Raw genomic sequence first — 14,098 nt, forward strand, 5'->3', positions numbered from 1 at the left:
TGTAATGGAGAGACACTAAAAACCAAACGTGCTGAAAACTGAGGCGTATAAAAAAAGAATTGCACTCAGTCATATCTCCAGATTAGCACAAATCTTTTAGAAATGAAACAGAGTCTGTCATCTATGATAACAACCTGTCTTTAACATTCTTACATACGCAAAATCCTAAACACACACACACACACACACACACACACACACACACACACACACAAGAACACACACACACACACACACACACACACACACACACACACACACACACACACAAGAACACAATAATTTTTCAAGTCATTCCTACATTCAGTGGGAGTGAAACTGCATTGACCTGTGTGAATTTGGATGAAAGAAATTCTAATTTTAAAAAGCAAGCAAAAGATATATGTATGTATGTATGTATGTATGTATGTATGTATGTATGTATGTATGTATGTATGTATGTATAGCAGTAGGCTCTTGCAGAAAATCGTGAATTAAAAAATAAATAAATAAATAAAATAAAACAGAAGCGGAACCAAAGTTGTGGAGCGGAAGTTTCCCACCGGACATACATTTTGTGTGACGGCTTTTCTGTTTACACCACAACGTGACAGAACTGTGAAAGCATGAGAGTGAAATAAAGTAAAAGTCACTCGTATATGTTTGTTAAGAGTTTTTAAAATGGGTAAAAAGCGCAGCGGTGAGGACTCGGTGGAGTCAGAAACTCCGGTGAAGAAAGAAAGGCTTCCAGAGTTTAATGGCACTGCGTTTAAAGCCATGCTGAAGGAACCCACCACGGCCATGAAGGGTGAGTGTCATCTGCTCACATGTCCACTTTATTTCAAACACGTTACGATAAAAACATTAGCGAGGTATCCCTTTCTTACTTGCCATCCGTATTTCATAACAATCTGTATTTCATTCTTGCTTTTGCTTCTGCAGGCTTGAAGAAATTCACATCTACAGCTAAAAAGCTGCCTTCTCCCGACCTGTATGATGTGGTTGAAGGTTATATAAAAATCTCAATGGAGTGTGCGGAAATCTTCAAACTGTTAGACACAGGCAATCCCACAGAGGATGAGGTAAGCTGAAACATGTCTGGATCTCTCTCTGTTTGTTTTTTCCAAGAAAAGTTCTGATCAGATGTTTGCCTCTGGCTAGATGATGCTGATTTTTGAGAGCCTGGAGATGATTCTTCTGAGGACAGCCAGTGACTTGTCTCACTTCAGCATGGTTGGGAACGCTATTGTGAAAAAGACTGTTTCAAACTACATGAAACTCCTGCAGGGATCTTTCCATTCAGAAAGCCACAGGTGTGCATTGTGATCCCCTATATTATACATATCTCAGTCCTGACCACACACTTCCCTGCTCACGTGTGATTTTTGTTTTGTGCACAGGTTTGTTCGACAGTCTCTCAGCCTCCTGTCTGCTTTAGTGGCTCAGGGTCCCGAAGCTGCCAGAGAGGTCTTGAGTCACATTCACGTCAACAGAGTTGTGTCTGGACTGGCGAAAAGAAGGGATAAGAAGGTGGGAAGTAGCACTTGGCTTTTTCTGTGTTCATCATCATGTGTTAAGGTTGTTGCGATCAGTGCACGTGTATGTTTGCTTACATTATTCCTTCCTTAATTCAGGGAAACGCGGATGTCCGCATGGCTTTTATCCAATTTGTGCTGTCTTTCCTGGTGTCTGGAGATAATGCTACAGTCGGACAGCTTTTGGAAATCAAGGGTAAAAATGCAGTAAACATCTCAGAATAGATAATGTTCTCTTATCTCCGCTATTTTATTGACAAGTTCACTTGGTTTATCAGAACTCCTCCCAGAGATCCTGGGTACAGGTGTGAAGGAGGACAGATTGTCGATCGTCAATCTCATTTTGTCTACACTGAAGACTAGAGTGAGTGCTTTGCAGTACATACTTTCCATCCAACTGCTCTTCTATGTAATCATTGTCTCTATTTGATGTGATTTGTGTTGCTGCAGGTTGTCCTAAACAAGGCCATAAGTAAAACACAGAAAGTGCGTTTTTTCACGCCCGTCGTCATGGCCAACATAGCATCTCTGTATAAGTGGAATGGAATCATGGATGCAACCGCTGATGATAACAAAGTGAGTGAATAGCTTTTTGACTTTGTTAGTCGAGACAAAAATTGTTGTATGTAAATTGTCAATTCAAAACTGAATTGACTTTTTGAACTGTTGGTTATGAATTTACTAGTTTTATTTTGTGTTTTTATAAAAGATGGAAGCCGACTCGGAGCATGCTGGGAGATCTGTCGTCCGGGAACTAGTTCACAGTTTCTTTCTTGACCTGTGCTGCTCTCGCAAGCACGGTATCAGCTTTCATGATGCGAGCTTTGGCACAGCTGGCAGGTAAGAAATCCGACTGTCAGAGTTTGATTATGTTGTCTTCTGAGAGCTCCACTTGCTGATTAAAGTATTTTCTATATTTTTTTTTTCAGGATGGGAAACATTGTCTTGCTTCAGTTCTTGGTGGGACTGAAACAGGCCACAGAGGATGTGTTGGTGGCAGAGCTGGTGGTGAATGTGCTGAAAGTGTGTCCTGACATTCTGGCCAGGTACTTTCAGGAGACTCAGTTTTCATACACCCCCCGCCTCAAAAGTGCTTGGCAGGACAATGTGAAGTTGCTGAAAAAGGTAAAGCCTGCATCCATTTTTTTTCCCAGGGATTTTTCCAGTTGTAGCTTCGATGTAACTTTTCTCTAAAACAAATATGTGTTGAATGTACCGCTCAGATTTACGAGGCCCAGCCAGACATTGCCACAGTCTTTCAAACTCGTGAAGTCACCCCCCTCCCTCGCCTCCTCTCCATGATCATGGTGATATCTGTTCCTCCAGTTTGCAACAAGACCTTCTTCACGCAGGGCCTCAGTGTAAGTCACTGAGATTCGTGAAATAAGTACATGTATCTACACTGTCATGAATTACTGAAAATGTATCTTCCTAATTCAAATACTTTCTTTTCTTTTGTCTGTCAGTTTGCCAACACAGCGGTGCAGCTCACAACTCTGTCGATGATGAATTTCATCCTGAAAAGAGCCAAAAAGAATATCAAGTACCTTTTGGATAAATCTGAGTCCCACATTTCAGATGTTTGCACCCCTGACATGATGGAGGAATTGGTGCAACAGTACAGGGAGACACTTAGCAAGGTAAGCCTAGGATTGGGTTGTTCATACACCCAAATAGTAGTGATGCTCCTCTAAGTTAATCACTTTTCCTCCCTTCACGCTTCTTTTAGATTTTGCCTGATATGACGGGCATAGTCTCAAAGTGGCAGTCAATAAGCAAGAAGGAAAAGACAGATGGTGAAGAGAAAAAGAACAAAACTATAGACGGTGCTGAAAAGACGGATAACAACAATGAAGCTCCAGGTAATATCAGTTACAGTCGGCTGCATGCATACTGTTTATAGTTAAAATCACTGCGAGATGATTTGACCGTGTTCTTTGTGATGAGCAGTTGCTGACACGGCTGAGGTGATCCTGCTGAAGGCTCTGATTCTTCAGGTTATATGTCTGTACCAGAATGTTGTGCCTCATCTGGTTAGTCAGTGCAAGTTTGACTTCAGCAAGCTTCTAAAAGGTGATGCCTTTTTTAAAATCATTGAATTCATATGAGTTGTGTTTCAAGAAGGATGTAGCTGTTACAATAAAAAAAAAAAAGCTTACTCTCTCTCTCTCTTTTTTTTTTTTACCTCTCCAGGAATCGTGTCAGATAAAGGAATGAGGGAGGAAGTTCCCCCAGTTTTACAGTATCAGATACTGCAGTTAGCCTTAGATCTACCTGCCAGCAAGTTCTCCTGGTTTCGCCTACAGGTGAAGAAGAAGTTACACCATTGGATTTCGATCGCTGTTTGAAAGGAGTTCGTCTGTAATCCTTTTTGTTTCGCTCCTTCTCAGGATGTGGCGGACACTGAATCGTCATCTGGAGAGAAGTCAATGCTGTACCTGCTTCTGAAGATGTTTGTCAGCAGCAGCAGCAGCCACCTGAAAAACTCAATGAGGATGCTGGTTCTTAAAGTAAGGAACATTACTTGAGTCTGCACAGAGATCTTTTTCTGTACATAGAAAAGGCCAATAAGAAGATACAATTTAAATACACATTTTAATTACATAAGCATGGGGTCATTTATCAGAAAACACAGTCTAAAGAATGAATTATTTGATATATCAACACAACTCTAGGATATGTTAAAGATTCCTCAGATATATCAGGAATCAGATAAATTGAGTTCGGGAGACAAGTTCACATATTACTTAAAAGCCTCAACCACTGTAATTCTTTGGTCTAATATTATCCATGAGTATGTTGTTAAAGCTGCAAACTGCAAATGTTTTATATCTGATCTTGTCTGATGTGCATTTCTGCCAGCCTCAGTGCATATTACTGATTTGTGTTTCCAGGTGCTAAAGGACAGTGGAGTGTTTGAGTACACCTACAATGAGCTTGAGCTCTGGCTCGACCAGCTGGCCCGAGTCGAATCAAACCAACAAGAGACAGTCATCCAGTTCCTGGAGAGGGTGAGCTCTTCTAAGCAACCTCATTTTAAACAATACAAACAGATAAAATAAGACATTAATCATGACAACGTAGTTAAAACTTGTGTCCTCTCGCTCCAGGTGATAGGGAAATTGGTGAGTAACTCTCACACATACACCGATAAGGTTGCCAGTCTGGTGCAGGAGGCAGCTTATCTGCAGGCTAACCTGAGCAGCCAAGAGGGCGACACTGCGAGTATCCCGGTCTCACACATCGATGGTGAGCATTAAAAGATCAGTGTTTTGTTTTTTTTCCTTCTGCCACAAGTCTGTGTGTAAAACATTTTCGGGGGTTTTATAATCTGACGATGTCTTGTAGATGTGTTAGACATGCTGGATGTCATTATGGAGGGGAATGACGGTGAGATGGAACAGTTTGGGCCAGCTCTGAGTGAAGACCTCATCAGCCAGACGTTCCCCTTCAGCGCGATGGTCCCTGCAGCTCTGGAAGCCCGAAGCAAACTGCCGGCAGAAAAAGGTAAACCACTTCAACCTTCACTTAAATATAAATCGATGGCCTGAAAAGTTGTTGTCCAAACTTTGTTTAACATAATTTATTCAAGTCAGTGATCGCTGAAATACTTAACCAACCAAAGACGATAAACACATAGGTATAGAGGTGATGCACCCAAAACATTTTAGTTGCAGTTTTGACACTCTATAATTTTCTATATCAAATGAGTAACAAATAATTTTTTCGGTCTTTATCAGCATAAGACAGAGTAAAAGTATTTATATAGAAATACTAACCAGGAACAACAACAAAAGAACAAGTTCAATAAAACACAGACATTTGATCCAATGTTTAAAACACAAGAAGAAAAGCTGGAGTCATTTGGGCTGAGCTGCGTAATCGCTGCTATGACTTCATATTTTGAATCAATGAGTTGACACGTGAGTTCATCAAAGTTAAAAGTTCTTTCCTAGACTGACAAATGACATGTTGCGGTGTTCATGTTGCTAACGTACTGTTCATCTGTTCTTTCCACAGCCGTGGTACACGAGTACTTGTCTGCCGTGCTTTCCGACGTGCTGCACTGTCAGAGGGAGCCGCTCCCCCTCTGCCTGGCTCTGCTGCAGCACGATAAAGAGCTCGCAGCCTCGGAGCTCTCGTCTTCTCCTCATCCCTCCATCATTCATCTTCATCACTATTACTCCAAATGGCTACCACAGCAGTGTCGGGAGGAGCTGGTCAGTCTTTGGTGGATCAGGGGAATAGTTTAAGTGAAGGGCTGACATACCTGGGGTTTCTTGATGTAGAAAATAATGTCTCCCTTTTTTTTACAGTTTAAACCATCTGAAAGCCATGAAACGGGAATATTGACCCCTTCATCATTCACTGAATTGATGAAAGCTGCATATAGCCAAGGACTGAGCCCTTTGCTAGAGGATCACTTCAGGAAGCATGTGGAAGAAACTCTGGCTTCCATGTCGATGGTTGAGTTTCCAGTGGCAATCAAGCAGATCTTACTCTACATAAAGTCAACAGTGGAAAGCTTTGGCACGGTATGAGCACAAAACAGGATAACTAATCAGATCATTTATAATCCAATAATACATGACACGTGTTTTCCTTCTGCACAGTTCTCCAAAGACACAGGAACTGCTCTTCTGAGGACCTTAATGCAAATACTGCAGGACTTGGTGTCCAAGCTACAAGGCCTTCAGGAGACCCGCCACTCTGAGACAGCAGCAGAGAACCTCCAAGAAGGATCCGATCTCTTTGTGGAGGTCAACCAGATGTCCATTGCAGAAGCCAATAAAGAGCAGGTTGGACACCATTTCGAGCTTAAATGAGATACTTATATTTTATCATGTTAAATGATTATACTTAAAATACTGAAATAACTGATTCACTCTTTGTGTTTAGATCCTTCTCTCTGCACTGAGCTCCATCTTTAAGCATCCATGTTTGGAGCAGTGGTTTCTAGCTTTGGAGCTGGCTGCTCTGCCTCCTCACACTCTGAACCCCGTCAGACTGAAACATCTGTGTGCACAGCTGAATGAGGACATATTGGCCCTACTGAAGTCTAGCGCCCCCACTCTATGTGATCTTGGTCACCTGGATCTTGTTTGTAGCTACATGGGGGCTATAGAAAAAGCTGTGCTCAAGGAGCTAATGGAGAAAGGCTCAGAGGCTGTTGCAAAACAGTCTCGACCTTTCCAGGCCCTCCTGTCTTTGCACAGCTACATGGACTCCTGTTATCTGAGGGAGGTGGTCTCCAAGCTGCTTCTCCTCCCCCAGGAAAGCCTGATCCTCTCCAGGAGTAAGAGCATGCAATCTGAGCTTAGTGTCTATGGTCATGCAGCAGTGCAAATCTTGACAGAGTCCAAAGCTAACTGTACCCAGGATCACAGCGTCTTTCTGACTCAGGCACACCTCCAGGGCCTGGGCACCCTGCTGCTGTCCTGTTCCAGCCCTGCACTGGAGGCCTTCCTCCTGCACACGCTGTCCAGTGAGCCAGGCAGTGCCAAGCTTATCCACACAGACGTGCTGCTGCATTGTCTAAAGCAGCCTTGCTCAGACACGCTGGCCATCAGCTCTCTGCTGCTGCAGAACTGCTCCACGCACTGCCTTGTATTTGAAATGTGGTGCCTAGAGCAAACAAACATGGAGAAGCTGTCGGACCAGAGAGATACATTCCTTCCACTTATCAATGCTTACTTAAAGATGGCAGAAAGAGAGGATCCAGCAAGGCCCAAGGATGGTTTGTATTCAAAACCAGTTGTCTGTTGATCTGAAATATGCATGCTGCCATTCTTTCTGCTCTCATTGACACTTTTATATTCTATTAAATATGTGCAAATTCTCTGCTTTTGTAGTACAAAAAGAAGCTCTGAAGGCTTTGAAGCGAGCACTATTCTCCGAATTGTCCCAGTGTGCTCTGGGAGAGCTGACGGAAGACTCTGGAGCACAAATAAGTGAAACACTTGCCAGTCTGCTCAAACTCTCTGCAGACGTCAAAGACACTCGAGACTTGTCCTCCAGTCTGCCCTCAGCTCTTCAAGAAGTGGACAGTTTTGAAAGGTATTCATAGATTCTTGATACTGTATGTCTCCGGTAGCACAAGCTATAAGCTAAATATTGCCTGTTTTCCCTCCAGATGGCAACTAGTTGACGTCATCACTGAGAAACTGTCTGAGTGCCCAGAGGAAAAAGATACCTGGAGGAAGTCTGTCACCAGTGCTGCCATCAAGTGTCTCATCTCGGCTTACAGTCGCTCTAAAGAACAGACTTCTTCCCTGTCAGAGCAGGAGCAGGCCATCCTGGGAAAACTGCAAGAACTTGTTGTGGGTTCATTTTCCTCACACCTACTGATTTTAAGTTTTTACTTGACGCATTTCATAATTTCTTTTTTTTATCTACAGCTGTCTGCTGAAGACATTTCTGCATCTGAGTGGAACAGTTTTGTTAAGAATGGACTGAAGTAAGCGATTGACCTGCTGGATTTTAGTTTTAGAAGGTTACGACATTTGTGTCTGACATTTGATGAGCAGAAACATATTCTCCTTCTGCAGATATCGCTACAGAGATCCCCACTTTCTGAACTCACTGAGCAGCTTGTTGGAAATGATGTACAGCGGCAGTGAAGTCCAGAAGGATCTGATACCTTTATCCACCCTTCACATGATGATCAGTAGCCATTCTCTGTTCCTGCCCACCATGTTGGACTCTGATGAAGAGCCCAGCAGACGTCAGGCTAAAGGTACGACGACAGTCGAAACAAAGCGAGAAATAAAAACCTGAAAACAGTCGTTTATTTCAGAAGAAAAAAAACAAAAAACTTGCGTTGCTTTCATTTCAGGATCATTGGTGTCCCTTCTTCTGTGTTTGGTGAAGAAGTGTCCTAGTGTTTGTAACACCAATCACTTTGTTGTTCTTCTTGGAGCATATGGAGTGACACTGAGTACTACAGGTGAACTGGATCACATCATGATTATGGCGTTGCTTGTTTGTGTTTTTCTTTCCTCTCACATCTTCTTTTGGTTTGCAGATCAGGAGCTGTTACTGCTGCTTCACGAATACGAAAGAAACGACGTCAGTCTGCTGACATTTCAGTGCGTAACTAGAATCTTTATACGTTGTGCACGCCACAAGTACACCTTTTGTTTGCAGACTACTCACTGTGTGTGCTCAATGTTAGATCCTTCCTGTGGGGCCCTGCAGCTGTGGAGCATCACAAGACCAGGAAAAGTCTGGGCGCTTCCCTGTGGAAGCAGGCGAGCTCAGACGAGCTGTTGGCCCTGCTGAAACCCGACAGGATGCTGCACACTATTGCCCACTTTCCCCAACGTCGCAGAATCCTCCTGCAGGTCAACCTTGATTTCACATCACCTTTAAAGATAAATCCACTAAGTGTTAATGTGATTATGAGGCTGTTTCTAAAAGGGGATACAGTAGAAAATTAAACTTAAATAACTCTTCATTTTTTATTTCCATAGAACGATAAGCTGTTCTCCGACAATGCAGTCAAGGACCTTGGGGATTTGTATGATCCCTGTTTTCTTTTGCCTCTACTCAGCGCCATCCTGGGGCCAGGTGAGTGTTTTACAGCGATGATGTCATTCCTTCAAACCTGTTACTGCTGATTTATTTATGTTCGGTTCTCTCATTTTTCTACCCAACAGAGTGTGTGATTGACTGCATTAAGTTTGTATCCAGCCACGCCCTGGGAGTTACTGTGATGGCCCTAAGTAGCTACGACCCCAAAGTGAGAGCAGCTGCGTATCATGTGCTGAGCTGCTTCTACCAACACCTGGAGGGGGCTCGCTTCAGAGAGAAGAGACAGGTACAGAGCCAAATGAAACGTGTTCCTTTTGAAATGTCAGCTCTGTTGAAATGTCCTTCTGAAATCTGACGAGCTTGATTTGATTAAATAGTTGCTGTACCTGATGGATACAGTGAGGAATGGGATCCGACAGCAGAATCAAAGGCTTCCATTTGTTCTGACCTCTTACGTCACCAAAGTGGCTCAGCAGATGCTCAAACCTGGTGTGTAACCCTGAAAACCATTAACTCCGTCTTCGCCTTCAGCATTGTTTAGAGATTTTTGTGGAGGCAGTTTGAGCCTTTTCAATCTTACTAGACAATCTGTCATATAAGAGTTAATGTTACAGTTCTATATAAAGAACATGTGTTATCATCGACCTCTGCATAACTGTCTTTGCTGTCTCTCTCTTTCTCCCCCCCCAGAGGACTACATGTATGTGGTGTTAAACAGGTTCCTGCTGTCCCATCAGAGTTTGGACTTCAGAAGAGTCCCTGAGTTCTTCAAGCTTTTTTATGGCTTTGACTTGGAGGTAAAGTTACATAAACACTGTTGTTGTTTATTTGTACTGCGACGTTTCAACCTTGATTAGTGAGTTTTACCCTGAACAGACAAATGACAGTCCAAACAGACCCTTCCTGTGTTAACAACATTTAACCTTCGCCTGTTTGCTTTCACTGATGCTTTCTGTCTCTGTCAGCTGTGAGAGCATCTGACTCCGTGTCTTCTTTTTTCCGCTCCAGCACAAAACGGAACGGGAGTGGATCCTGAGTGTGCTGGAGGAAGGGATAAGCGATGGACACTGCTATGAACTGTGTGACCAACAAGGCATCTTTCAGACCCTTTTAGGCTTCAGCAGCAGCCCCCTGTGTGATGAGCCCACTCAGGTAAACACTGCGGGAATCACACTGACGCAACACATTAACAGTTCAGCCAAGGGTCAAGACAGGTTTTCAAGTGTGCACAGAAATCATAAATGAAAAATGTGAACAGTCGTGGATTATATATAAAGAAAAACATGAAAATAAAAAACATTTCTGTCAACTTTCCATTAGGCCCAGATTATCAGGGTGTTGTCCAAGGCGGCCCGTGTGACCAAAGCTGCTTATAACCTCACCAAGACCTGTGGACTCCTGTCGTGGATAATACAGATGGTTGAAAAAAGGTACGTAAGGAGCAGTCCTTAATTTTGCTCCGTTTTCGTACATTATTATCAAAACTACACATTTTCTTCTCGAGTCTTCAATTTATTATTCTCCTCAGGAATCTCAACCAGCAGCTGCTTGCTGCCATCATAGATCTGCTCCATGTGCTGTGGTTCACTAACCTCGGGCAGAAAGAGAAGCAGGTGGAGGCAAGTGAGACCATCTCATCTTCAGAGGAGAAACCTCAGCGCTCCACAAAGTGTCTTCCACTGCCACTCATCAGTGAATTCCTTTGTGTGGCATCAAGTGTCAGCAGACACCTCAGGTAAAGCACTGTAACCAGCAGGTACTGAACATTCAGCAGTTGTAGGCATCCCAGTAACAATGTCAGTTCACTGGAGATTAAAGTCACTCCTTGGGCGTTGACTTTTATTTGAACCATAAAGTTTCCAGCTGATTTCACAGGAGGTGTCCGTCAGAACCGACGTCGATAAACAGTCGCCGTCTTTGGTCAAGGATTTCAGTGCTTGTTTGATCTCCTCCCATCAGGTTGCGTGTGAAGGCCACACAGCTCAGCTTGTTTCTGCAGACTCTTCGCTCTATATTGAAACATCGCGGGACAGCTCTCAACATGAGCCAACAGGCGGACTGGCTCACACTGCAACCACAGCTCCTTTCTGGTACTGAAGCCCTCACTCTGCTTCTCTGCTGGGCCTCCCTGTCCCGAAACGCAGCACTCCTTACCCAGATACAAGCCTTGTCTGAAAAGCACAAAGTGAAAGAGTTGTTGGGTAAGTCTCATTAAATTCAACGATTTCTATCCAAACAAGATAAGAGGCAAATACTCTCCTGGTTGTCAGTCTGCCAAAAGATTGGACAAAATACATGAGAACAAGTATTATAACACTGCTGCGGTGGATGATAACAGTCAGAGTGGGATGGGAATCATTGCAGTACGACTTCTCATCTGTGATTTTTTAAAGCAGCATGAGACAACAGAGCATAAGCAGCCCAATCAATCAGTGTGGGAGGACAATACAGAAAAACTCAAAAATCAATTTGACCAAAATTCATTAATAGTCAAAATCACACAGATACCCCAATCACAAGTTCAGGTTATGAGGTATGACTTTGGTGCATGTGTGTATTTATATCCATCATACCTTGTGCTGATTTATAGCCAGCCTTGGTTTCACAGTTAATTAGATTCTGTTGTGGTGTATTTGATTTATCTTATGAGGCATATACGTCGGGCCAATACCAAAAACACATGATTATAATGTGTTATTGTGCATTTAGGGTTTATTATGAAGCCAAACCATTGCTAGGAATGTTGTACTCTTCAAGGCTCTCAGGCTTCTGTCAATAACTGTTCAAGGTTGGCAGATTTTTTTTTTTTTAATTTTGCTGACCTTTAGTTTCCCTATCAGGAGGAAAAGTCATTCAAAATGAGCCTTTAGATAAAGCACACTGTTTTTGCTGTGATAGCATCACATGCTAGACTCTTCTATGACTGAAAACATTCTTAAATCTCCTGTTTCACAATAGCTAAATCATTCTTGCTTTATTAGTGTACTAAGCACTGTTTTTTTTTCTGCCTCCTCCTAAGGGATCGGGAAGGAGAAGGCCCGTGGTAAAAGTTCTGGTTCCAAGACCCGCTCAAAACAAGAGAATCTGGCAGAGGACGCTGAGACTGAGAAACAAGAACAGATTCTCCTGACAGAGTGTAAATCTTACCTCAGCAGTATCTTCGTTCACTGGCAGCCTGTGTTTCCCTTCTCTGAATCCCAGTTAGCTCAGCCAAGGGACAAAGTGGGTCCCAGTGGGTTGGCCGGTGATACTGCGCACCTGCTTACCAAGTGGTCCCTGAGGTGCTTGGTGGAGGATGTGTATGATGAAAACAGAACCAAAGAATTCCTGCACTGGGTTCAAAAGGTTGTGGTTAAGCACAGAGGAAATGTTGACTTTATGTTACTTGATCCGGGCTTTAAGGCGGACCTTCTTCGACTCTACCATCAGACCCTTCAGACTCAGTGTCACATTTCAACAAGAGTGGAAACCTGCCAACTTTTCACCAACATTATGACACACCTCCTGGAGAGCCAAGGCCACCTTCCAGAGCTGCACCAGGCAGTCGTCTCTGCGTGCCTGCCAGAGGCCTCGGACGATCAGTGTAGACGTGGTAAGAGCATAAACCTCACTGAGAGACAGCTAGTATGCAAACCAACAATACTACATCCATATTGTGAAAATAAATGTTCATAACTTCCGCAGCTTAACTGTTTCTAAGGTTTAGTATAATGCAAAAAGACAAGAATTGATTAGTTGATGTTAGTTCAGCAGATATTACATCATCAGCAGGACAGTTATGGACATTTATGAAAGTACTATTTATTTTGAGTCAAGGCAATAATTGTTTTATCTTTTCTAGTCTTGTACATAGTAGTCTTTTTAATTACTTGTTTATATTTCTAGTTAATGCTTTTTATTTAATGTTAACATTGTACAAAGAGAGCACAGTCTACTGAAGCTAAATTCTTTGTGTGTTAAACATACCTGGCCAATAAAGCTGACTCTGATGGTCCCTGAGTGTACTGACATACTGATGGGAGCTGAAGATTTTTTTAAATGACATTTTTAGAAAGACTTACTTCATGAGCTAAACCATGGGAATATGAAAACATATAAAGACAGTGTATGTTTGGTAGCATTTATTGTAGTTCCCATCAAATAAAAGTTCTAGTGAGGTGATGCTTGTACCAAAAACCACATCAGTCATTTTACCATGTGCAATTTAAGATATTTTAAATTGCTAATGATAAAACAACCGCTAAAAAACCATGAATTGGCAGAGAGGAGCCAAAAAAGGATGGCCAGATAGAACATCACTCAGTTGCGATAAGTTGTAGTGTATGTGATTTATTTTTTGTTTTATCTTTTCCAGAAGCTGGACTGTGTCTGTTGTCATTATACATCCATGAGTTGTGGAGTGGAGCAGCATCAACGGACCTGTTCCTGTCACATATCAGTTTGGTGAGCAGAGCCAAGTGCAAGAAACAGAAAGCATCCAAAACAGCGGCGCCTCAACCAGCCATCAGAGCCATCTGCAATGAAATCATCACCATGAAGAGTTAGATCAAACCTGTGAATACTTCCATTTTCTTTAAGACTTACTTGTGATAGAGAATCTTGAATTCATTCATTTTACTGCATTTTTGTTTCATGTAAAAGACTGAAATTATTTTATAAAACCTTCATAAAAAATAAAACTTTTATTTACAAATCAGTGCATTTTCTTGTGCATACCTTGACAAAAACAGTGACTTTAAATTTGCTATTGAAAATAAGAACACAAGAGTGTTGAAGAGTTTAGATTCAAAGCAACAGTGATGAAATTCCCACAGTATTGATCTCTTCTGTTACCGTTTCATGTCTAAGGTAGCATTCCTGATTACAGTAATACTGCTAGTTAAATCATTTGACAAGTGCTACATAACATCGTACTTCATAATCCTTCTAATTTTATACAAATTAGCTCACACTTGAAAAATGTGCCGTCAATCAGATTCATCTCAGGTCAGGCAGTTGATGTTCTGGGACTGTGTTTTCTTTTTGATCTTTGACCCCTGCAATAATAAGTG

At 42.3% G+C, this 14,098-nt stretch overlaps 1 protein-coding gene across 1 annotated transcript; it reads left to right on the plus strand.

The window, feature by feature from the left end:
* The first annotated feature begins 536 nt into the window (after positions 1 to 536).
* On the plus strand, positions 537 to 13,740 carry urb1 (URB1 ribosome biogenesis homolog). Its single transcript, XM_079353381.1, has 39 exons — positions 537 to 787; positions 922 to 1,061; positions 1,141 to 1,292; positions 1,380 to 1,509; positions 1,614 to 1,710; positions 1,793 to 1,878; positions 1,965 to 2,090; positions 2,224 to 2,354; positions 2,444 to 2,639; positions 2,738 to 2,875; positions 2,981 to 3,154; positions 3,244 to 3,376; positions 3,465 to 3,587; positions 3,708 to 3,820; positions 3,905 to 4,024; positions 4,409 to 4,525; positions 4,625 to 4,763; positions 4,863 to 5,021; positions 5,535 to 5,734; positions 5,831 to 6,049; positions 6,128 to 6,313; positions 6,414 to 7,251; positions 7,367 to 7,571; positions 7,648 to 7,834; positions 7,913 to 7,971; positions 8,063 to 8,250; positions 8,350 to 8,460; positions 8,539 to 8,602; positions 8,689 to 8,857; positions 8,987 to 9,083; positions 9,173 to 9,333; positions 9,425 to 9,536; positions 9,738 to 9,844; positions 10,056 to 10,199; positions 10,368 to 10,477; positions 10,576 to 10,782; positions 11,007 to 11,248; positions 12,067 to 12,639; positions 13,402 to 13,740. The coding sequence occupies exons 1-39, from the start codon at positions 661 to 663 to the stop codon at positions 13,590 to 13,592; spliced, it is 6,771 nt and encodes a 2,256-aa protein (XP_079209507.1). The 5' UTR covers positions 537 to 660; the 3' UTR covers positions 13,593 to 13,740.
* Positions 13,741 to 14,098: the final 358 nt, after the last annotated feature.

The sequence above is a fragment of the Symphodus melops genome (assembly GCF_947650265.1).
Source record: "Symphodus melops genome assembly, chromosome: 10".
Classification (NCBI taxonomy): Eukaryota; Metazoa; Chordata; class Actinopteri; order Labriformes; family Labridae; genus Symphodus; species Symphodus melops.